Source organism: Schistocerca nitens, chromosome 3, assembly GCF_023898315.1.
Source record: "Schistocerca nitens isolate TAMUIC-IGC-003100 chromosome 3, iqSchNite1.1, whole genome shotgun sequence".
NCBI classification, from domain to species: Eukaryota; Metazoa; Arthropoda; class Insecta; order Orthoptera; family Acrididae; genus Schistocerca; species Schistocerca nitens.
In genome coordinates, this window is record NC_064616.1 from 461,504,125 (window position 1) to 461,529,189 (window position 25,065).

The 25,065-nt window shown below is 37.6% G+C and overlaps 1 protein-coding gene across 2 annotated transcripts in view; it reads right to left on the reverse strand.

Moving 5' to 3' along the window:
* Positions 1–25,065, reverse strand: part of LOC126248387 (dehydrogenase/reductase SDR family member 7) — a 209,182-nt gene that overhangs the window by 172,930 nt on the left and 11,187 nt on the right. For both annotated transcript variants that reach the window (XM_049949332.1, XM_049949331.1), the window contains one exon: positions 6,691–6,876. In XM_049949332.1, the coding sequence (XP_049805289.1) occupies positions 6,691–6,814 (124 nt within the window). In that variant the 5' untranslated portion in view covers positions 6,815–6,876. The remainder of the gene's footprint in view (positions 1–6,690; positions 6,877–25,065) is intronic.

Here is a 25,065-nt window from a genome sequence, read left to right on the forward strand (position 1 = left end):
GTTGACAGTAAGTTACGCTTACCAGCAATTGCGAAGTAGAAAGGGGGCCACAGGGTCGTAGAACTGCTGAAAAGAGTAAACACAGTGGTTTGCATGCTGCAAGTTACAGGCAGAAGGGGCCCACTGGCCCAACCTAGGTGTTATGAGTACATGACTCGGAGCAGCTCATTAGCAAAACAGGGGTGCACAGCCACATATAAATAGGTGCCGGTTTTTCTAACGAGGGGAATTCAAGTGTGGCAGCTCTCCTGGATGGTTGGGCATGGCACACCACCAGCTACACGCAGCAGCAGATGGGGCACCAGCATTCCAGTCCACGGCGGGTTGCTGGTTTGACCCTCTGAGGCCAACGTGGGGTCCGTAGCCAGCCAGTGATGGACCACTCCATGGCTACCGCGAGCAGTCTTGTTGGCTCCCAACACACGCCGTAGGCATACCGAGGTGAGGGCCACAGATTTGGCTGTCGGATCATAGGTGCTTGTTGTCGCACTTGATCTTAACCATGACGGCAAAGAAGCATGCAGTGGGCCGCCCTGCAGCTCCCAGTGAGCGGCGCTTGGGGACGAAGGCCGCTGAGTCGGCTGCCTGAGCATCCTTACGTTGTCAAAACACCGCGACTGTACACAGCCAGCACACCACAGTATGTTGCAGAGGTCGCTGAGGTAGCCCTTCCGCGCCAAGCTGTTTTGCAGACAGCGAAGTGGCATCCTTGGCATCGCGGGACAGAGAGGAACACGGCACTGAAGCTGGGAATAATGAAGATCATGGCCAAGTTTTAATACGGCGCATCCTGACAGTTTCCATCCCCATCCAACATTCCACCACAGCATGCCAACATCTACATTTGGCAGCGACGGCTACACCAATGACACTACCACTAAAGCAGAATTACTTAACATGGTTTTCTCAAATTTCCTCATCAAAGAAGTTGAAGTAAATATTCCAGAATTTGAATCAAGACCAGCTGCTAACATGGATAACTTAGAAGTAGATATCCTCGGTGTAGGAAAGCAGCTTAAAGCACTTAATAAAGGCAAGTCTTTCAGTCCAGATTGTACAGCAATTAGGTTCCCTTCAGAGTCTGCTGATATAATAGCTCCATACTTAGCAATCATATATGACTTGCTTGACAAAAGATCCATATATAAGAAGTGGAAAGTTGCATGTCACACAAATAAACAAGAAATCAAAAGTAGTCTGTTGAATTACAGACCCCATGCACTGATGTCAATTTACAGTAGGATTTTGTGACACATACTGTGTTCAAACAATATGCAGTATTTTGAAGGAAACGATCTATTGTCACACTCAGCACAGATTTAGAAATATAGGTCTTGTGAACCACAACTAGCTCTTTATTCACACCAGGTAACAACAGGGGGTCTCAAATTGATTTCACATTTCCAAATTTCCAGAAGGTTACCTTAGCTTCCCTTCCATAGCCATACTCAAGTTAATTATCATTAATTAGTGTAGCATTTGCATCTTTTCCATAAGTTTTACTTTGATTTGTTTTAGTGGCAGGCTGAATAATCAAGACATTGAAAGTGAGTAGCAGCTAACATCACTACATATTAATCATACAAATGAAGTCATCATTGTGTAAATTGAAGTGCTCCTTGCTCTAGCTATCAATAAGCCCATTAACGTTCTCCAAAATCATAATATCAAGTCCTCTGTAACATAAAATCCTACATAACCACAAGTGAAGCAAAAGCAAATAGTATTCATAGTTCAGTGTTAGTTATACCACAAAGTAATTAAATCTGTTAATTAATTAAGTAATAACAGAGTAATAAGTGAGTAATGTCTATAGCAGAACAATGTAAAAGTTAAACTGCAAGGCACTAACAGGGCTTTTCTCAATTGCAAATGGTGTTTCTCACTAGACAACTTCTTAGTCTGCAGACTGCAGTAGTCAAAGATCAGGAATAATATCTACACAGGTATCAAGCAATTTCATAACTCATAAACAATATCAGATATGGCATCATGAGCAACAGTATGTAACACAATGTTTTGAAAAGTATTTTCACTCATGTGTGAGCACATTAACCGTAGTCACACGACCCACAGAATAATCATTCAAATTGGGCTAACTAAGGAAGAATGGATGGTTGGTAAACAGCGAGGTCATCGGTCATTGGTCCCATGATCCAAGGTGGCTAAGGGAGGAACAACACCATCTCACAGTTCAGTCAATGGGAAAGGAAAAAGGACAAACAAAGAGACAGAAAGATTGCCAGGACGGTAGGAAGAGTAAAGAACAGAAAGGGGGGAAGAGAGGCAAGAACAGGAGGCGGCACCAACGTGTCCAAACCTCACACCACACCATGATCGCGGCACAACAAGGAAGACACCAGAGAAGGAAGACACAAGACAAAGGAGAACAAAACTGTACAAAAGACTAGACAAAACATAAAGAACTAAGGACTCCAGTTCTGGAAGGAAATTCAGGTACTTGAACTGGTGGGGTTAACCAAGAACAGATGTAACCACGTAAGGGTAATTCACTAACATCCATGAAAAAGAGAGTGGGAGGGTATACTTAGTGTGAAGGGCCAAAAGTTGGGCGCAATCCAGCAAAATATCTAACACAGTGATGTAGACCCTGCAGCTACAAAGGGAGAGTAAAAAGCCATGGGTCAACCTGGTATCGCCAATATGAAGACAGCAGTGGGTGGTAGATTCCTGCTGAGAGAGAAGAAAAAAGAACACCACATGGAATGAGTCCCCTTAATTGCAAAAAGGTTATTAGACAGGGGTGTGGACCCCAAAGTGTCACACCAGCCCTATGATCAGCAAGGTCATTATCCAGGATACCCATATGACCGGGAACATAAAGGAAATCAACTGAACAAGCAGCGTGGTCAAGATCAGCAAGAAGGCTGTGGACAGTAAAGACCAAAGGGTGTTGGGAAAAACACCAGGCGATAGCCTGAAGGTCACTCATCGAGTCCGTACATAACAAAACTCGGGTGAGGGAGGACTGTTAAGGAACTAACCCAAGGGTGTTATCGGGAGAGAATGTGCAGAACAGACAAAGAGGGAAGGTGGAAATCATGGTGAAGAGAAGCGAGGCAGAGTCCAACTGGTAAATCACCCAAGGGCATGCAGCAGATGTTACAGAGCTGTGAGAAGAATACAACAGGAGGAGTGAGTAGGGAAAGAGGAGATAGTGATTAGACTATTGACAGGACTAGTGTTAAAGGCACTGGTGGCCAAATGGATACCACAATAGTTGACTGGGTCCAAGAGGAGTGGTGTAGAAGGGGCAGCTGAGCCGTAAACTTGGTAACTGTAGTCCAGATGGGACAGAACAAGGCCCAATAAAGTCAGAGAAGATTCAAACAATCTACACCCCAAGAGGTGTAGGCAAGGAAGCAAAGGACATTGAGTTTAGAGAAACAGCCAATCTTCAGAAGGTGGATATGGGGTAACCAAGTAAGCTTGTTGTCAAAAAGAAGACCCCCAGAAATGGAACTGGTGGACCATGGTCAGGTGTTGAGTGTCCAGATAGAGTTACAGAACTGGATGGATGGAAGTGTGGCAACAGAAATGCACCATCCATGATTTAAGGGTGGAGAATTGAAAACCATGTGAAAGAGTCTATATGGATGTGCACCAGATGGCACCCTGAAGCTGTCACTCCACACAGGCCACCGAGTGGGAACTAGACTAGATGCAGAAATCATCAACATACAGAGCAGGGGTGACCAACGGTGGCCCCAAGTCATTTAATAGCAATGAGGAAAAGAAGGACACTTAAAATGTAACCCTGTGGAACATTATTCTCCTGGGCCTGCAGAGAGCTGAGAATGGTGCCAACCCAAACTCCAAATGACAGGAACAGGAAATGGCGAATAAAAATTGGGACTGAACTGAATCTAGGATGAATGATAACGTGGAATCCAAGGCATTGGATTGTTTCAAATGTCACAGCACTCTCATGTGGTCTGGAATTGCCATGCTAAAAGAGAGGGTGCTCCATGTGTGGATGAACACTTCAAATTTATGCTTTCAGTTTTCTGAGGGTCTCTCACACACACATACATATTTATCTTACACACTGCAATTTGGAGCCCCCTATCGGCAGAGGGTTGCAAGTTGTGTCAGCAAAGTAGGTAAGCTGACCAAGTAATATAAGTGACATGTAATACCTCAATAGAAATTGAGAACAGAATAAAAAATTTGGAGGCATTACTTTTCAGTATGCCCTTGTATATTTTCCAAATGTTCTATTTCTCTTTCTAAAAGCTCTAAATATATGTCTAGAACCAAGGACTACTTTTAATCCTCCCCTTCCTTTGTAAACAACAATGAGGGGGTTGTTGTACTGACTACAGGTCCTCTAGGTTTTACCCCAACTTCTCTTTTCCTGTAATCCCTTTTCTACAGCCTTTTTGCTAATGGCACACCACATGGCTAATTTAAAAAATGTTTTGCAAACTTTTAAATGTAATTTGTACTCAGTCCTTTACTTTTCCTGGGTTTTCATCAAAAAGTCAACTGTTCCCCAAATTTTTCTTTCTGTTAAGGATTCAACTTTTCTGTCTCCTCCAATTTTGCTTCTGCACATTATGATAATTGACATCATCTAAACTATTTTAAATACATTCATCATCTTCCTCAAAATATCCTCTCTCATTTGCATAAATAACCCCCCGATTTGGTTACTGTTGTTTGTGTTATTCAGCATAATTAACTTTGGCTTTGAATAAATTTCACTCTTTTGGTTACTAAATACTAATCTTTTTAATTGACCAGTCGAATCCCATTCTAGCATTTACAATCTAGTTCATAATTTGAAAGCCATTTTCTCTAATATTCTGTATTCCAAGATGACTTTGTGTAAATCGTACATCACAACTTCAAATGACAAAAGCACCTCTTTTCTTTTTTATTTTTATTTTTTACTGTCTCCCTGTAGCAGCCCTTATTTCAACCCCTACTAAAGGCATCTACATCTACACGACTACTCTGCATTCCACTCTTACGAACTTGGCAGGGAGTTCACTGAACTACCTTCAGACTTTATCAACTGTTTCAATCTCGCACAACATGCAGAAAATATAAACACTAAAGTCATTCCATGCAAGCACTGATATCTGATCATTTCTCCTCATATAGATGAGTGCGGAAAAAATATTGCCACATTCAAAGGAGAAAGTTAATGATTAAAATTTAATGAGTAGATCTCACTGCAATGAAAAATGACTTTTTTAAATAACTGCATCCCCAACTTGTGTACCATTTCCATGACACTCTCCCCCTTGACTGTTTCAAATAGATATTTTGCTAAATTTCATATGAGAAATGAGTGTGTCAAATTTTTGTTTTCACAAAACATGTCACTACATTTTTAAGAACAAAATTGCACACTTGTATTCTTAAAGAGTTGTAAATGTTAACTGCAAATTAATTTATCCATTGCATTAATAAAGACATGTGAAACTTGTCATTGTTACCTGTTATAATATCACAGCACCTGAGCCGACCAAGTTTGTACAAGTGCGTTAGTTCATTCAGTTCAGCTGAGTTAACAGAGCAGCATGAAGAACAAGTTCATTTGCAAAATAATTATTTTTTTGTAAAAAGTTATGATATAGTGAAAATCGATCAAAAATCAGTGTACACTTTTTAACTAGAGTGTGTATCTAACATCTTACGTCCACGAAGAACCAATTTTACCTAAACTGCACACAAATGAGTTTTAACAAGCGCTCTGACTATGAACTGAGAGAAAAAAGCCAAGCAACCATTTGCTACTATTACATTGGTACTTGTAAAATACTTCTATAACTATTTTGAAGCCAATACAAAATTTAAATGTAAAAAAATTTAAATGTAACCCCCAAATTATTACACCAATTTTGTAGCACATTGTAACAATGGGCAGAGTCATATGTCTTAACATGTACAAAATTTTATACCCATTGTCAAAATTAGGGGCTATGCAAACTGGTGATCATAATGTCTGCCCTATGACACCTCATACCATCAGGCCTCGTGTTGGACCTGTATGACAATGACAAATGCAATCTGACTATGTCTGTTCTCCACGAGCCTGCACTGCAAAGCAAACAATATATCTGTATGCTCAGGCACTACTTGCATGGGGCTGTTGGCATCCTATGTAACATTAAGTCAGGCCAACCTGAACTCATTGATTCCAAATTTGCATGACAGTTGTGGGATCCCAACCAATACTTGCAATAATATAGCAGAACAATAGACAATAGTCTCAATAAGCCATGATCCTGTTGCTGTCAAATTCCAAAACATGCTTGTAGAAGTCTCATCCCCTTACACGAGGCATAATGCAGTCTTCTCACAAATTATGACCATATACACTCGGCTTCTGAATGAGACACCTACTGTGCAATTTTTCCTTATGCACAGAATGCAGGTGGTGCTACTCCTTTCTACTTATTGTCCTTGGGCTGAAACAGTAATCATTTGCATATCCTATCATGCAATCAACTGCATGTCAGTTTGGTGTTTGTTGCATGTTGTGTTCCTTGTGCTGCAACTTTAATGCCTGGACTCACATACCTCCAAAATTTATTCATATTTGGGATGGTTGCTTTGTAAGCAATGCAAACATTGCCTTGCATTATTTCAATACATAAACATTGTTATTATACCAAATTCTTTCATCAAAAAGTTATAATGGGGTTATAAGCTCACCAACAGGTTTTCCAAAAATTTCATTCCACTTCAACTCCAAATCACAGTCTGAAAGGCAAATTGCAGCTACATAAATTATAAAATATACTACTGTCACCAGTCCCACAAACATAAGGAAATCCATCACAATTTCTTGAAGAAATGTGGAAGAACTTGTAATTAATTTTCAATTCTGTTATTCAGCTCCTGGAAGATAATGCAAACAAAAACATAGTATTTAAAATTAGGGCAATAAAAACAGCAATGGAATACAATCAAATCCAAGTATAATTTTAATTAATAGTAAGCAGGCACAATGAACAAAGTGACATTTTGACACAATTGGGAAGATAATGCACTGAGGTATAGCAGTTCTTTACTCCAAATAATGAATACAATAATTGCTCAACGTATATAAATGAGCAACCTAGTAATGAAGAAGAAGAACATGTTTTTTTCATAATTGTGATATTTAGTTTTGCCAAAAAAATGCATGAATATCATGAGCAGTGTGCAAGCTTATGTAGCACTACAGTGAAACACTAATTCATTCATTAGTGTGACAACTTTTGATCAAACATTAATAAGTTCCTTACCAGTTTACAAATAATCAGATTTAACAGTGTTAAGTGATAAACTCTTGTTGCAAGAAATGTAGATCAGATCTTGTTCCAAAACCAAATACATCGCACATCCTTAATCAACAACGTGATTTGATCTCTTTAATTGCTGTTCTGTCCTGTTGGATCCATACACAAGAGTAATCCCTGCACAAAATTGATGACAACAGCTCTTTAAATATCTGCAACATGAACTAAAACCATGGTAGTCACTATATATGTGAAATTCAAACAGCTATGTCACTCAGTAAGTTAGTTTATGAGTTTGATTTTTCACAGATCAAGGCCGAGGATAAATATGGCACATACATATGTTTCGTTACAATTTTCATTCTAGATTCCACGGTTCTGTGATAATTACAGAAACTGAAGTAACCTAAGAAAACACTCACTAGCCTTTAGTATCGTACATATAGTAGACAATTAGATATTAGTGAGTAGGATGACGACAGTGGTGGTGGTCTCGGTACCATGATAGTCCATGCAGTTGCGATAACACTGTCCCCCAGATGGCACAGTGGCTACTGCACCTGCCTACTAAGCATGAGATCCTGGGTTCGAATCCTGGTTCGGTACATATTTTCGCAAGTCACTGTTGATTCTGCTTAATTTACTGCTGCAGCTGATGGCAGTTATCTCCCTTCAATTTACATTTTCTGTTTCACAGCTGGGGGATCTGTGTCGTGTCTGTTCTTTCAAAGGAACAAACACCATGCATTCAAATACAGAGGAGCTTACGATGATAATGATTCAGCGAAGCAGGTGCTGCAGCGCTCAGCACCATATAGTGCCCATCACAGTAGGCACTGCCGTGTGAAGCATCCAGACCATACATGGATATGCAAACTGTTATAGTACACTCAGTAGTGAAAGCATTAAATTCTACATTGTGATGATATTTCACTGAAGGAGGTTGTAATGAAGATCCTCATATCAAAAGATGTAGAGGGGCAAAAATGACATTCATAAAATCATACAATGAAGGCTTTCACGACTGGATGTTTCAGCTGCTCAGAATTCTTCCGGGTTGTATGGCCGTGGTCCATGGAACTCTTCTATCCCTGAAGTTTCGTCCAAGGCTATCATGTGAAATCTAGACCACACCCACTTTCCATGGCATTTATGCCGCTCTTTGACGTCAGACTCGTCAGTCAGCAAGACTCAGCACAACCAGGATTACCTCTGAAGATGTCCAACGCAGCCTTGGACGAAATGTCAGGGATAGAAGAGTTCCATGGACCACGGCCATACAATACAACCTGGAAGAATTCTCAGCAGCTCAAAAATGACATTAAAGAAAAGTGATTGCGGAATAGACAAGCAATCAGCATTTTTCAGTAGAGGGAAGGAAACCTAAAAGTAGTAGCCATCATTCACCTGTCATCTATGGCCCTCTGTGCACCAAACTAGCCTTGGTGGCGATTTTGGATAGTGCTACTTTGCCATGCACAGCATACTTTAACCACGGTGGCATGGAAACATTTTACAAAATTAGCCGTTTCGGAAATACTTCCACCCTTGACCCTACAGCCAATGATCATGCCATCTTGGACAGCAGATAAATCAGTCCATTTTTGCATTAGGACAATGACTGCACTGTTTTCCGCATCCTCTGACATGCTTTATATAACCTACACTACTAGTGCTGCCACCTGCTGTCTTTGAGTGGTTAGTGCGCATTGACATTGAACATATACGGTGGTTACATTAATGTGACTTGCCTGTGTAATATCACAAGAACACATGAACATAATTCTTTTTTGTGATCACAAAATACAAGGAACTGCAACTAGCATTTCCAATAATCAGGAGTACCGAAGAGTTTAGTGAAAGATTTCATGATCTGAAGTATCGCACAAGTCCTTGAGCACCAAATCTCAAGATGATGTGGCTGTCACCAGTATATGAATGATGATATAATTTATCAGAAGACCACAAGAAATACAATGTTCTGCCAGGAAATATTAAAATTGAAAAAGGGCTGTACTGTTGATACTCATGGCACTTTTCCCATATCAGCACGTTATTTGTACTATACAACATTTACCACATTTGCATACAGTACCTGGAACAGCTGCTACTGAAGCCAGCTAGTAGATCACTTTCATCTGTTGTGTTTTTTGATGAGTCTGACTATCTTCAAACACTCTCCATGTATGGAGAAAAAAGCCACTGAACTTGATAATATATCAGTTTGCTTCCACTCCCATTGTGGATTTCACATTCCACTTTGCAGACCAATATTTGGCTGTCAGTTGAACATGTGTCACTCTCTCACAGATGAGGAGGAGGAGATGATTAGTATTTAATGTCCCGTGGACAGTGAGGTCATTACAGATGGAGCACAAGCTCAGATTAGGGAAGAATGGAGAAGGGAAGCTGCCATGCCCTTTGGCTTTAAGCAATTTAGGGAAACCACAGAAAACCTAAATCAGGATGACTGGATGCAGGTCTCTCACAGTTGAGAAAGCAAGTGGTTGCAAACTGAATTAGGTTTGGTGGAGTAAATAAAATGTTCTTCATTTATATGATTATTCCTGAATATTTATTCTTCAATGCATAATACATGGTGGCAACTGCAAGTGAGAAGCAGAAGAAAAATCCAACAGTATTTAATGTTGCAAAGTAACTCAATTTGGATTAACTTTTAATGTGCAAAGCTGAAATACGTCTTTATGAAACACTGTATTTGGCAATAATTTGAGCTATTTTTTTAAGTTTCAGGCTTGAATGCTTATAGTAAGTGCAAATATCAGTGGCAATGAAACTTTGAGTCATGGCTCAATATTAGCTGAGATAGTCTGATGGTAAAAGTGATTGCTCACAAAAAGCATGAAATTCAGTTTCAGAAACCAGTCTGGTTCAAATTTTCATTAGTTAACACATTTCCACTGCATTACATATTTGGAGAAAAACAACATACTGGTTGTCAAAGAGTCTCAAATTTCTTTTAAATCTGAGAAAAATTAGACTTGTATTCTGAATTTTGATTTTTAAGCAAGCCTTTTTCTCTGTTCCATGTTATCACTATGATTTTCCCATTGTTTGTATTGATACACTCAAGCAGGTGGACAGTGTCATATACCAGGTCATTTCATCAGGAAAAGTTAAAATGCCATTGATCCTTCTATTGGATACCCATACTGCTGTACTTGATGTGGATACATTGAACAAATTTAGGAACTCTGGCTGTGACTACCTACCACCACTACCATCTTGACTTACTCTTTGGGATTTTGTTCTTGCAACCCAGTGTGGGCCTGTCTGTTCCTAATCATACAGCAACATTCTTCATTTCAATATAACACAGGTTGCTTTCTCATCTGATCAGGTGATTTTGCAGCTGACCATTCAGTAGTCTGGTTCATCAAACTGGTAATGTAATCCATGACATGATGGACACTGCTGCCATTTTCAAAAATGAACATCTGGCTATAATACTGTCTAGGTCACCCTGCTGAACATGAATAGAACCTTAATGCAGGTGCTGCTTATTCTGGTGAGAGAATCAGTATTGGGAAACTACCACTATCATGTTAATCATTACCAACTTCTACCAGAGCAATTTCCACAACAGTGGGCAAGTCCATGGCATTACTGTACTGCAATCAGTTATTTGTGCTCTATTAAAAAAAGACAGATGTTCTTTGTGAAAATAAGTATATTTAAGATTCATCCAATGAAGTAAATGTACAGAGAACCTTATAATGTGCATTAAAGGGCTCAAAGAGGAAAAATAGATGAGATATTTGCACTAGGAGATCTCTGAAGCTATGTCTATTGTAAAATGCTGCTGTGAAAGCTTCAGTCAGATCGAATCACCATCTTTAATGTATCAGTGGAAATGATGTTCATATTGTAAATTATTGCATATATTGCATATAAATATTTGAAATCCATCAGTTAACAATTGTTGCAACTATGACTTCACTATTTCACCTCAACATATATACAGCCCACTTCCATTTCATTTCCACAATTATATTTTCACTCCAGCCTTCTCCCTGGTCCATTTGTCTGTTTTGCCATCTCCACCAGTAATCTCCATTACACATCTCTCCATGGTCTACTAAGCAGGACTCAGGTTTGAAACATGTCACACAAAATATTTCATGTCTCACTGCTGTAAGTGGGAACTAATAACACACACTGATTGCAAAGTTATTGTTTCATACACATTAGAAGGTTAGCTCTGGAAATTCTGTTTCCTTTGTCAAAAGTACTTCTGGCGATGTTTACTCTTTCAGTTATTTCTTCTGCTGCCTATTTGGTCATCATCTTAAACTACTTTCAATACAAAAAAATCATCAACTGGTTTTATGATATCATTGTTACTTTTCATTATCTTCTTTTCAATGTAATGGTTACACAGTGTCTTATGCTTATAAAATATATATAGCAAGATATAATGAAAAAACTGATTTAAATGACTAATGGAAAATTATAGCTGGTCTTCAGATACTACAGAAAGATAGGTGAAACAGAAAACTAAGTGTTATTTTAATCCTTTAATACAATGTGTAAAGTAGCTACTGTTTCATATTTTTTAAATTTTGACAAAGTGTTTCAATTTTTCATCTTTACTTTAACAATAACCATTTATTAAGAGAAAAAAAAATCTTTTCCAATGTCAGAATTCATAACTTTTATCTTGGCATTACACGTGGTAAGTTTCAGTCAACAAAACTACTACCGACAAAGCACGAGTTCTGGTAGGAAAAGGTTGGGGAAAGTAACTGGCTGTGTCATATTCAAATAAATCATGCCAGCAATCTCCTTCATCATCAAGAGTGCCCCAAGGAAGTGCAATAGGACTGCTCTTGTTCCCTATATTCATAAATGTTAAGACAGATGGAATGGGCAGCAATCTGCAACTGTCTGTTGAGAATGCTGTAGTGTATGACAAAGTGTCACTGTTGTGTGACTGTGGGAGGATATGGGATGACTTAACAAAGAATTTCTATTTGGTGTTATGAATGGTAGCTTATTCTAAACATAGAAAAATGTATATTAATGTAGACAAGTACAAAAAGAAACAATCTTGTAATGTTCTAATACCACACTGGTGGCATTGTTTGACACAGTCACAGCTATTGCATACCTACATGTAACGTTACAAAGCAATATGAAATGGAATGAGTATGTAAGATCAGTAGTAGGGGGAGATTGCATACAGAACACTTGTGTGACCAGTTCTTGAGCATTCCTCACGTGTTTGGGATTCCCACCAAGTTACATGAAAGGAAGACAATCAAATAATTCAGAGACATGCTGTTAGATTTGTTACCAGCAGGTTCAGTCAACATGTGGGTTCTATGGAGATGAGATTTGAACCCAAATGGGAATTCCTAGAGGGAAGATGATGAACTTTTTACGAAACACTATTGACAAAATTTAGAGAACTGGCATTTGCGACCGACTGCAGAACAATTCAACTGCCACCAATGCACATTTCACATATGGGCTATGAAGGCAAATTAGGGCTCATAGAGAGGCACATAAACGATCACTTTTCTCTCACTTCGTTTGCGAGCAGACCAGGAAAGGAAACAAAACAAATAGTGGTGGTACAAGGTACCCTCTGCCCTACACCGAACAGTGGTTTACAGTGTATGTATGTAGGTGTACAGCTGATTTCAAGAACTCACACAAAAACCTAGATTTGAATGGCTGGTGGGGATCTGAAACCAACTCTTCTCATATGAAAGGTCATAATCACTGTGCAAGATTATATATTGTGTAAATAAATACTGTCAATATGATTCATAGAAATCACTCAGAACTCAGGTGAACAGGAACCAACTAGAAATAAAACATTACCCTCCTTCTCCAACATATCTTTAAATTCTCTCTTAATACAGGGTTTGAGTGATTCGAGCCTGTTTACAACTTTCTTTAATTCTTTCCTAATTTCTCTATTTAACAAGGAATGTAAGGTAGCAGTAGCAGTTGATGTATTATACATGTGTTTCTACAGCCTCTACTGTGATATTTGCCTCCTGAAGTATGTTTTGGTCAATCCACCTGTCTGTTTCTGTAAACTTAAAAAAAAAAAGTGAATGATTTTTTACACACATCATATTTAAGTTACTTTTTAACAACACTCATAATGACAAACAGTCACACTGAAATTGTAATTTAGTGTCAAATTATAAAATACTTTAAAAAAAAAGGGGGGGGGGATGGTATTAGTGTTCTAAAGAAGAGAAAAATATTGTCATGTGCTGTTAAAGTCATAACTATTCTACCAACCTAACTTTATGCATCACACATAATATTATAAATGTTAAAAGACATCTTACTGTACACCATGAGCTGCATTCAAAATATTTTACATGGAGTTCAAGTTGTATAGCAAGGTTTCTCTTAACAAATATTTATATGCTAGAGAGCACCAAGCAAACAATATTATAAATACTTCTTTTGAATTGACATTACATAGCCTGTGATTGATCAATGTCTCATCTAGTTACGTATGCATAATCTGCAGCCAGATGGGCACATGTTGCTCATTAGGATACGATTCTGGGCAATAAAATTTGAGTATCTGCACCAGATCCACTGAGCAAATAATTGCATGAGAATGACCTTTGGAGAGGAGGGGGGAGGGGTAAGGTTCAGAAGTTTCACTTGCATATTCTATTCATCTTTTTGTTAGCTAGTTTCACATAAGGCCTCAGACTGTTAATGTCCCCCATTTGCATTTCCATTTAGTTCTAATGCCGTTGAGGTGGTTTCAAAGATTTTTGTAAAAAGACATTGTGTCTGGTACGACAAAGGGGGTAAGTTACTTGAAAGGTCAAAGCAATGGCATACCACCTCTCAGAGGATCAAACCTATTAAAGTGCGGTGAATTTCAAGTGAACTTTTAGCTTAACAGCTGCTCATCATCATCATCATCATCATCATCATCATTATTATTATTATATGATTACTTTCTCAGACTTTTTAGAAGTCTGGTTAAGAATGGAGTGACGCGGACCTTTATCAAGCGTCACTTCCTTTTTGCTGTACGGTACATGTTATATTGCATTTAGGAACTTTCGGGTAATTGAACATGTATCAATAATTACGGATTTCTGTAATTGTATATATATGTTTGGATGTAGCTGTATTGCATTGATGTATTGGTGGATATTGTGTGGTATGACTCCTGTAGTTGATAGTATAATTGGTATGATGTCAACTTTATCCTGATGCCACATGTCTTTGACTTCCTCAGCCAGTTGGATGTATTTTTCAATTTTTTCTCCTGTTTTCTTTTGTATATTTGTTGTATTGGGTATGCATATTTCGATTAATTGTGTTAATTTCTTCTTTTTATTGGTGAGTATGATGTCAGGTTTGTTATGTGGCGTTGTTTTATCTGTTATAATGGTTCTGTTCCAGTATAATTTGTATTCATCATTCTCCAGTACATTTTGTGGTGCATACTTGTATGTAGGAACGTGTTGTTTTATAAGTTTATGTTGTAAGGCAAGCTGTTGATGTATTATTTTTGCGACATTGTCATGTCTTCTGGGGTATTCTGTATTTGCTAGTATTGTACATCCGCTTGTGATGTGATCTACTGTTTCTATTTGTTGTTTACAAAGTCTGCATTTATCTGTTGTGGTATTGGGATCTTTAATAATATGCTTGCTGTAATACCTGGTGTTTATTGTTTGATCCTGTATTGCAATCATGAATCCTTCTGTCTCACTGTATATATTGCCTTTTCTTAGCCATGTGTTGGATGCGTCTTGATCGATGTGTGGCTGTGTTAGATGATACGGGTGCTTGCCATGTAGTGTTTTCTTTTTCCAATTTACTTTCTTCGTATTTGTTGATGTTATGTGATCTAAAGGGTTGTAGAAGTGGTTATGAAGTTGCAGTGGTGTAGCCGATGTATTTATATGAGTGATTGCCTTGTGTATTTTGCTAGTTTCTGCTCGTTCTAGAAAGAATTTTCTTAAATTGTCTACCTGTCCATAGTGTAGGTTTTTTATGTCGATAAATCCCCTTCCTCCTTCCTTTCTGCTTAATGTGAATCTTTCTGTTGCTGAATGTATGTGATGTATTCTATATTTGTGGCATTGTGATCGTGTAAGTGTATTGAGTGCTTCTAGGTCTGTGTTACTCCATTTCACTACTCCAAATGAATAGGTCAATACTGGTATGGCATAAGTATTTATAGCTTTTGTCTTGTTTCTTGCTGTCAATTCTGTTTTCAGTATTTTTGTTAGTCTTTGTCTATATTTTTCTTTTAGTTCTTCTTTAATATTTGTATTATCTATTCCTATTTTTTGTCTGTATCCTAGATATTTATAGATATCTGTTTTTCCATCGCTTCTATGCAGTCGCTGTGGTTAACCAATATGTAATCTTCTTGTTTAGTGTGTTTTCCCTTGACTATGCTATTTTTCTTACATTTGTCTGTTCCAAAAGCCATATTTATATCATTGCTGAATACTTCTGTTATCTTTAATAATTGGTTGAGTTGTTGATTGGTTGCTGCCAGTAGTTTTAGATCATCCATGTATAGCAAATGTGTGATTTTGTGTGGGTATGTTCCAGTAATATTGTCTCCATAATTTGTATTATTTAGCATGTTGGATAGTGGGTTCAGAGCAAGGCAGAACCAGAAAGGACTTAATGAGTCTCCTTGGTATATTTCACGCTTAATCTGTATTGGCTGTGATGTGATATTATCTGAATTTGTTTGGATATTAAGTGTGGTTTTCCAGTTTTTCATTACTATGTTTAGGAACTGTATCAATTTAGGATCTACTTTGTATATTTCCAATATTTGTAGTAACCATGAGTGGGGTACACTATCAAAAGCTTTTTGGTAATCAATGTATGCGTAGTGTAGAGACCTTTGTTTAGTTTTAGCTTGATATGTCACCTCTGCATCTATTATCAGTTGCTCTTTACATCCTCGCGCTCCTTTGCAGCAGCCTTTTTGTTCTTCATTTATAATTTTGTTCTGTGTTGTATGTGTCATTAATTTCTGTGTAATGACTGAAGTTAATATTTTGTAGATTGTTGGTAGGCATGTTATGGGGCGATATTTAGCTGGGTTTGATGTGTCTGCTTGATCTTTAGGTTTCAGATGAGTTATTCCATGTGTAAGTGTATCAGGGAATATGTATGGGTCTGCAATGTAACTGTTAAATAATTTAGTTAGATGTGAATGTGTTGAGGTGAACTTCTTTAGCCAGAAATTTGCTATTTTATCATTTCCAGGGGCTTTCCAATTGTGCATAGAATTAATTGCTTGGGTGACTTCATGTTGCAAAATTATCACTTCAGGCATTTGTGGTATCATCTTGTATGTATCTGTTTCTGCTTGTATCCACCGTGCATGCCTGTTATGTTGTACCGGGTTTGACCATATGCTGCTCCAGAAGTGTTCCATGTCTCTTATGTTTGGTGGATTGTCTATTTTTATGTGTGTGTTATCTATTGTCTGGTAAAATTTCTTTTGGTTTGTGTTGAATGTTTGGTTTTGTTTCCTTCTATTTTCACTTTTTTTGTATCTCCTAAGTCGTTTCGCCAAAGCTTGTAATTTTTGCTTCTTTTCATCTAATTGCTCTATTGCTTCTTGTTGTGAGATTTTACCTAACCTTTTTCGTTTTTTGTCTGATATTTCATTTCTTATAAATTGTGTTAACTGTCCGATGTCTTTTCTCAGTTTTTCTATTCTGATCTGTAGCCTGTGTTGCCATGCTGGTTTTGTGGGTTTCTTCTGTGTGTTGGTTGGTTCTGATCTCTGCCTAGTGTGTATATTTAGTGTAGTGAGTGCTCCTGCATAAACCAGTAGTTGTAACTCTTCCATAGTTGTGTATTCATTTATTTTGTTGTGTATGATTGTGTTGATAGTTTTTATTGTTGTTTCGACTTGTGGGCTATTTGGTGGTCTATGCAAGAATGGTCTAATGTCTGTATTTGTGTCTTTGTATTCTATATATGTCAGCTGAAATTTCTCTTCTATATCTAACATGTGTGTTACTTCGTGTTCTATTTGTGCTTGTTCTGGTGGCTGTCTTAAGATGTCGTTTTCCTCTGATTGTTTAATTGATGTGTGTTGTTCTTTGTTTGTTTGCTCTGGGATGTTTGAGTCCATTACTGTATTTTCTTCTTCTTCTGATTGCACATTATTTTGTTCTAGTATTTGTTGTACTTGTTGTTTGATGTTTTCTAATTCTGACTGGGGTATCCTGTTATTTTTGATTATTACACGGATCTGATCAGCTAGTCGTTGTTCTGTTAAAAATTTTAATTCTGGGTATCTGGTAATAAATGTTGTGTATACTTGTGATCTGTATCCAGTTGTGTTGGTTCCTAGGTTTGTTGCTTGGTAATAACAGAACATGAGGTGTCGATTAACTTCATCTGACCATCTCATCCTCTGTCTTTGTTTTCCTTCTAGGGTGGTTGCAGGAAGCATATCCTGCAAAACACCTCTATTTGGATTTGAATCATTTTCTAGTTGGCTAGCAGTGTCATTACCATTGTGGGCGGGCATAGGGTTCAAGCGTCGTCCCCGACCATGACGGCGCTTGTCCGAGGCTTCTTTAGTTCTGTCCTGAACCAAGTAATCACACTAAAAGGGGGGTTAGCCCTATTAGTGGTTTGTTCTTTTCGTCGCCTTTTACGACTGGCAGAACATACCGGAGGCCTATTCTTTTCCCGGGCCTCCACGGGATTTATTATTATTATTATTATTATTATTATTATTATTATTATTATTATTATTTTCTTTCCTTTCTCAGACGTTTTGTCTGGTTAAAAATGGAAAGTGATGGGGACCTTGATCAAGCGTGACTTCCTTTTAACTGTACGGTATATGTTACATTGCATTTAGGAACTTTCTGGTAATTTAACATGTATCAATAATTACAGATTTCTGTAGTTGTATATATACATTTGGATGTAGCTGTATTGTGTTTATGTACTGGTGGATATTGTGTGGTATGACTCCTGTAGTTGATAGTATAATTGGTATAATGTCAACTTTATCCTGATGCCACATGTCCTTGACTTCCTCAGCCAGGTGGGTGTATTTTTCAATTTTTTCTCCTGTTTTCTTCTGTATATTTGTTGTATTGGGTATGGATATTTCGATTAGTTGTGTTAATTTCTTCTTTTTATTGGTATGATGTCAGGTTTGTTATGTGGTGTTGTTTTATCTGTTATAATGGTTCTGTTCCAGTATAATTTGTATTCATCATTCTCCAGTACATTTTGCGGTGCATACTTGTATGTGGGAACGTGTTGTTTTATTAGTTTATGTTGTATGGCAAGTTGTTGATGTATTATTTTTGCTACAGTGTCATGTCTTCTGGTGTATTCTGTATTTGCAAGTATTGTACATCCGCTTGTGGTGTGATCTACTATTTCTATTTGTTGTTTGCAAAGTCTGCATTTATCTGTTGTGGTATTGGGATCTTTAATAATATGCTTGCTGTAATATCTGGTGTTTATTGTTTGATCCTGTATTGCAATCATGAATCCTTCCATCTCACTGCACTGTATATATTGCCTTTTCTTAGCCGTGTGTTGGATGCGTCTTGATCGATGTGTGGCTGTGTTAGATGTTATGGGTGCTTGCCATGTAGTGTTTTCTTTTTCCAATTTACTTTCTTCATATCTGTTGATGTTATGTGATCTAAAGGGTTGTAGAAGTGGTTATGAAATTGCAATGGTGTAGCCAATGTATTTATATGAGTGATTGCTTTGTGTACTTTGTGAGTTTCTGCTCATTCTATAAAGACTTTTCTTAAATTGTCTACCTGTCCATAATGTAGGTTTTTATGTCGATAAATCCCCTTCCTCCTTCCTTTCTGCTTAATGTGAATCTTTCTGTTGCTGAATGTATGTGACATATTCTATATTTGTGCCATTGTGATCGTGTAAGTGTATTGAGTGCTTCTAGGTCTGTGTTACTCCATTTCACTACTCCAAATGAGTAGGTCAATATTGGTATAGCGTAAGTATTTATAGCTTTTGTCTTGTTTCTTGCTGTCAATTCTGTTTTCAGTATTTTTGGTAGTCTTTGTCTATATTTTTCTTTTAGTTATTGTATTATCTATTCCTATTTTTTGTCTGTATCCTAGATATTTATAGGCATCTGTTTTTTCCATCGCTTCTATGCAGTCGCTGTGGTTATCCAATATGTAATCTTCTTGTTTAGCGTGTTTTCCCTTGACTATGCTATTTTTCTTACACTTGTCTGTTCCAAAAGGTTAGGTTAGGTTAGCGTTGTTTAACGTCCCGTCGACAACGAAGTCATTAGAGACGGAGCGCTAGCTCGGGTTAGGGAAGGATGGGGAAGGAAATCGGCCATGCCCTTTGAAAGGAACCATCCCGGCATTTGCCTGAAACGATTTAGGGAAATCACGGAAAACCTAAATCAGGATGGCTGGAGACGGGATTGAACCGTCGTCCTCCCGAATGCGAGTCCTGTCTGTTCCAAAAGCCATATTTATATCATTGCTGATTACTTCTGTTATCTTTAGTAATTGGTTGAATTGATGATTTGTTGCTACCAGTAGTTTTAGATCATCCATGTATAGCAAATGTGTGATTTTGTGTTGGTATATTACAGTAATATTATATCCATAATTTGCATTATTTAACATGTTGGATAGTGGGTTCAGAGCAAGGCAGATCCAAAAAGGACTTAATGAGTCTCCTTGAAATATTCCACGCTTAATCTGTATTGGCTGTGATGTGATATTATTTGAATTTGTTTGGATATTAAGTGTAGTTTTCCAATTTTTTTACTACTATGTTTAGGAACTGTATCAATTTAGGATCTACTTTGTATATTTCCAATATTTGTAGTAACCATGAGTGGGGTACACTATCAAAAGCTTTTTGGTAATCAATGTATGCGCAGTGTAGCGACCTTTGTTTAGTTTTAGCTTGATATGTCACCTCTGCATCTATTATCAGTTGCTCTTTACATCCTCGTGCTCCTTTGCAGCAGCCCTTTTGTTCTTAATTTATAATTTTGTTCTGTGTTGTATGTGTCATTAATTTCTGTATAATGACTGTAGTTAATATGTTGTATATTGTTGGTAGGCATGTTATGGGGCAATATTTTGCTGGGTTTGATGTGTCTGCTTGATCTTTAGGTTTCAGATAAGTTATTCCTTGTGTAAGTGTATCAGGGACTGTGTATGGGTCTGCAATGTAACTGTTAAATAATTTAGGTAGATGTGAATGTGTTGAGGTGAACAACTTTAGCCAGAAATTTGCTATTTTATCTTTTCCAGGGGCTTTCCAATTGTGCGTAGAATTAATTGCTCGGGTGACTTCATGTTGCAAAATTATCACTTCAGGCATTTGTGGTATCATCTTGTATGTGTCTGTTTCTGCTTGTATCCACCGTGCGTGCCTGTTATGTTGTACCGGGTTTGACCATATGTTGCTCCAGAAGTGTTCCATGTCTGTTATGTTTGGTGGATTGTCTATTTTAATGTGTGTGTTATCTATTGTCTGGTAAAATTTCTTTTGGTTTGTGTTGAATGTTTGGTTTTGTTTTCTTCTATTTTCACTTTTTTTGTATCTCCTAAGTCGTTTGGCCAATGCTTGTAATTTTTGCTTCTTTTCATCTAATTGCTCTATCGCTTCTTGTTGTGAGATTTTACCTAACCTTTTTCGTTTTTTGTCTGACATTTCATTTCTTATAAATTGTGTTAGCTGTCCGATGTCTTTTCTCAGTTTTTCTATTCTGATCTGTAGTCTGTGTTGCCATGCTGGTTTTGTGGGTTTCTTCTGTGTGCTGGTTGGTTCTGATCTCTGCCTAGTGTGTATATTTAGTGTAGTGAGTGCTCCTATATAAACCAGTAGTTGTAACTCTTCCATAGTTGTGTTTTCATTTATTTTGTTGTGTATGATTGTGTTGGTAGTTTTTATTGTTGTTTCGACTTGTGGGTTATTTGGCGATCTATGCAAGAATGGTCTAATGTCTGTATTTGTGTCTTTGTATTCTATATATGTCAGCTGAAATTTTTCTTCTATATCTAACATGCGTGTCACTTCGTGTTCTATTTGTGCTTGTTCTGATGGCTGTCTTAAGATTTCGTTTTCCTCTGATTCTTTAATTGATGCGTGTTGTTCTTCGTTTGTTTGCTCTGGGATGTTTGAGTCCATTACTGCATTTTCTTCTTCTTCTGATTGCACATTATTTTGTTCCAGTATTTGTTGTACTTGTTGTTTGATGTTTTCTAATTCTGACTGGGGTATCCTGTTATTTTTGATTATTACACGGATCTGATCAGCTAGTCGTTGTTCTGTTAAAAATTTTAATTCTGGGTATCTGGTAATAAATGTTGTGTATACTTGTGATCTGTATCCAGCTGTGTTGGTTCCTAGGTTTGTTGCTTGGTAATAACAGAACATGAGGTGTCAGTTAACTTCATCTGACCATCTCATCCTCTGTCTTTGTTTTCCTTCTAGGGTGGTTGCAGGAAGCATATCCTGCAAAACACCTCTATTTGGATTTAAATCATTTTCGAGTTGGCTAGCAGTGTCGTTACCATTGTGGGCGGCCAAAGGGGTCAAGTGTCGTCCCCGACCATGACGGCGCTTGCCCGAGGCTTCTTCAGTTCTGTCCTGAACCAACTAATCACACTAAAAGTGGGGTTAGCCCTATTAGTGGTTTGTTCTTTTCGTCGCCTTTTACGACTGGCAGGACATACCGGAGGCCTATTCTTTTATTATTATTATTATTATTATTATTATTATTATTTAGATGAATACTGACAGGAACAAAACTGTCAAACTCACAGATACCAGGTATCTGTATAAAATGTGGATAGACATTTTAGAGCTGTGAAGAAAAATGACACCATGCACTTAGTAGTGGGTGTAATTTAAGGAGCTGAAATGGAATCAGAATTTGCTTTTAAGGTAGTCATTAGAAATTTGTTTTAATTGTGAACCTTTACAAATTTTGTGTCACACCATATTCTACTTGTTCATGTTCAAACAAGAGACTCAGATTCAAACTAGCATTGGATACAATTTTTTAATATAAGGTACTGAGTGTAAGGGTGGACAGGTAGGCAAATGAAACTATTCAAGACCTGAACAGGACATAAATACGAAAACTAATAAACAATTCAGAGTGAAACGGGTGTAATTCAGAGGCATTTAAAGAGTGCTATGGAAGTATTTCAGAAAAAAATTCCAAATTTGTGTCATTCAGAAACACAAGACTTGTTTCTTTTGGAATATATGAACTACAAGTGAGTCATGTTGAAGATGTTTATAAACATAAAATATCTTTAAAAGTATACATCCTCAGAACTGATAGTAGCACAAAACTACTGAAAAAACCATTCTTATGTCACTGCCTTAGTAAAAAGGAGTTCTTATTTTAAAGAAAATAATTAATTTTCTGCAAAACTGACAGCCATCACATCATTTTCCTCACAATTTTCTCCAAGTAACTTTTGTCAGCATTACATTTTTACAGCAAAATATTTTTTTCACAACTAGCAAAAGCATTAAGGATACCTCAAGCACACTTGAGCTACTTTTTATTTGCATCATCAGTCAACAGATACCATACCATACCAACCAACTAAAAGTAATATTCCTTTCTTTATCTACTCAAGTTTCATATGTATGTATGTTTCAGATAGATTACTTTGAGGCAAGGCAGATGTTAGGGATTTGGCATATGCACCCAACTAGTGCATATACAATTATTATGCAAAATATGTTGTAAAAACAAATTATTTGTTTTCTCACTCATTTTGGAAACAGAATACTCATAAATTTAATGACAAATACTCTAATTTAAAAGATTACAATTTAGAAATATGAGAACTATGCATATGCATATGATACAAAATAACACACAGTTTAGTAGGCCCATCAACATTCTATTATAATTCTAACTGCAGTATTTCTTTGTTTTTCATAAATTTATGGCATTGTAGGGGTCATCCACTGGAGCTGGAAACCCCTATTATTTTGTTAGGCTGCAGACCGAGGACCCGTGTGGCATCATTAGACACAATAAAACTGTTTCAAGATTATTACATTTATTACGCCGAATACAACACACTGCCGTGTCTTCTGGAATGGCTAGTGGCTACGTAATCTGGAGAGGAATCCACTGAATCCAACAGTGGAGTCATGGCTGCCAAAGACACTCCATCAACTCAGAGAGTAAGTCTATGACACCCTGGTGCAGAGGTCTGCCACCTACCAGCGAGGTAGGCACACCCTCTCAGTAGCCTTGCTTGCAGATGGTGGGACTGCAACAAGGAGATTTGATTCACATACCGTTTTCAATAGTACTCAGTTCCAGATCACTGCTCACATTGTCCCACCAGGTGGACCGCGATGTCTGACTTCATTCTGAACCTGGCCCACCAGTAGGGTGGGCTCTCAGACTTATGGGTTACTTGAGTTTTAGTGCAGCTTCTGCCCTGGAGCAGAGTTGTGCTGCTGGGTCTTTGGACTACCCATCAATGCTGGCTACAGACTTCAGTACTGAATGCTGGAATTCATTATCTGTGGCTACAGATTGCTGATTATCTAGTTAGGCAGCAAGCGTAATACAAACACACACAAGATGTAACCATACCAAAATCAGAGAATTAATCCTACTGACAAGTGGTCTAAGCTAGTGGGGGTGGGATATTTATGCCATAAGAAGACACTCTGCTCCATGTTGTCATACGAAATGACTGAATTGGTTCTGTTCTTCATGAATCATCAGCAGTCTTCAGTTACACAACATTTGCTTAACGAATCTGTTACAGTGTCTTTACAACTTAGTCAAACCACTCCTGGGCGATGTTACATCCTGCCTAATGTCTCTAACATAATGTTACGAATGGAGTTCTGTCAGAACTCTGCTAACAATTTTCTGCTGAGCTTTTTGCAGTCTTGCTAGAGAGTGTAAAGGTTCCTGTCTTCCTGACTAATGGAGTTGAAATGTTTACACTTCCTGCTGGCAGCTGTTGATAATTTTGCGTGATTGATTATCACCAGCTGTTTAAATTTAGAAAATTTTGGTTACCATTTCCTTATGAATTTGTCACTAACAACATACATAAAATTACCACTTCCTAAGCAAGTATACTGTTAAATTCTTAAGTTCAGCAAAAAAAAAAAGTCATGCTTTCCACTTATTTCTGGTAGCATATTTCACAGGGAAAAGACAGACAAGAAAGAAAGAACCAGCATAATTATACACCAAAATGCTGTCACTTTCTAGCATCTGGCATAAAGTGACCAATTTTTCATTAATGGTCGTGATAATTTGTGTTAGTGCCATCTGACAGAGGTAACCTCTATCAGTATCATTATAACTGAGGGGAATTTTTAAATCCCCATAAGAAACCCAGAAAGTTCTAATAGTAATTACTTGACAAATAAAACAAGGCTACTGTAAAAACAGACGGGCAACCCAGCACTTCAGGAAAGCATTTCTCACTATTTTAAGGCCTCACAGACTGTCTTTGCATATCATTCAATATGGCATACCATATAGTTACTGCCCATCTGAACCATTGAACATCTACAGGATCATACAGGTATCCTTATACAATATGTTCAGCAGTTCAGACGGGGCAGTAATTATAGGATTAGCATATGACATGACATTTGAATATTATTTCATCATTTGCAAGTATTAATATACACCACCTATGTACAATTGAGTGGGCTTTATGCACTTCTAAGTGTTTCGTGCTTTGTTTTGGTATACACAGATACCAAGAGGATGGTTCAAAAATCAAAATTGTTATTGTTGTCGTCTTCA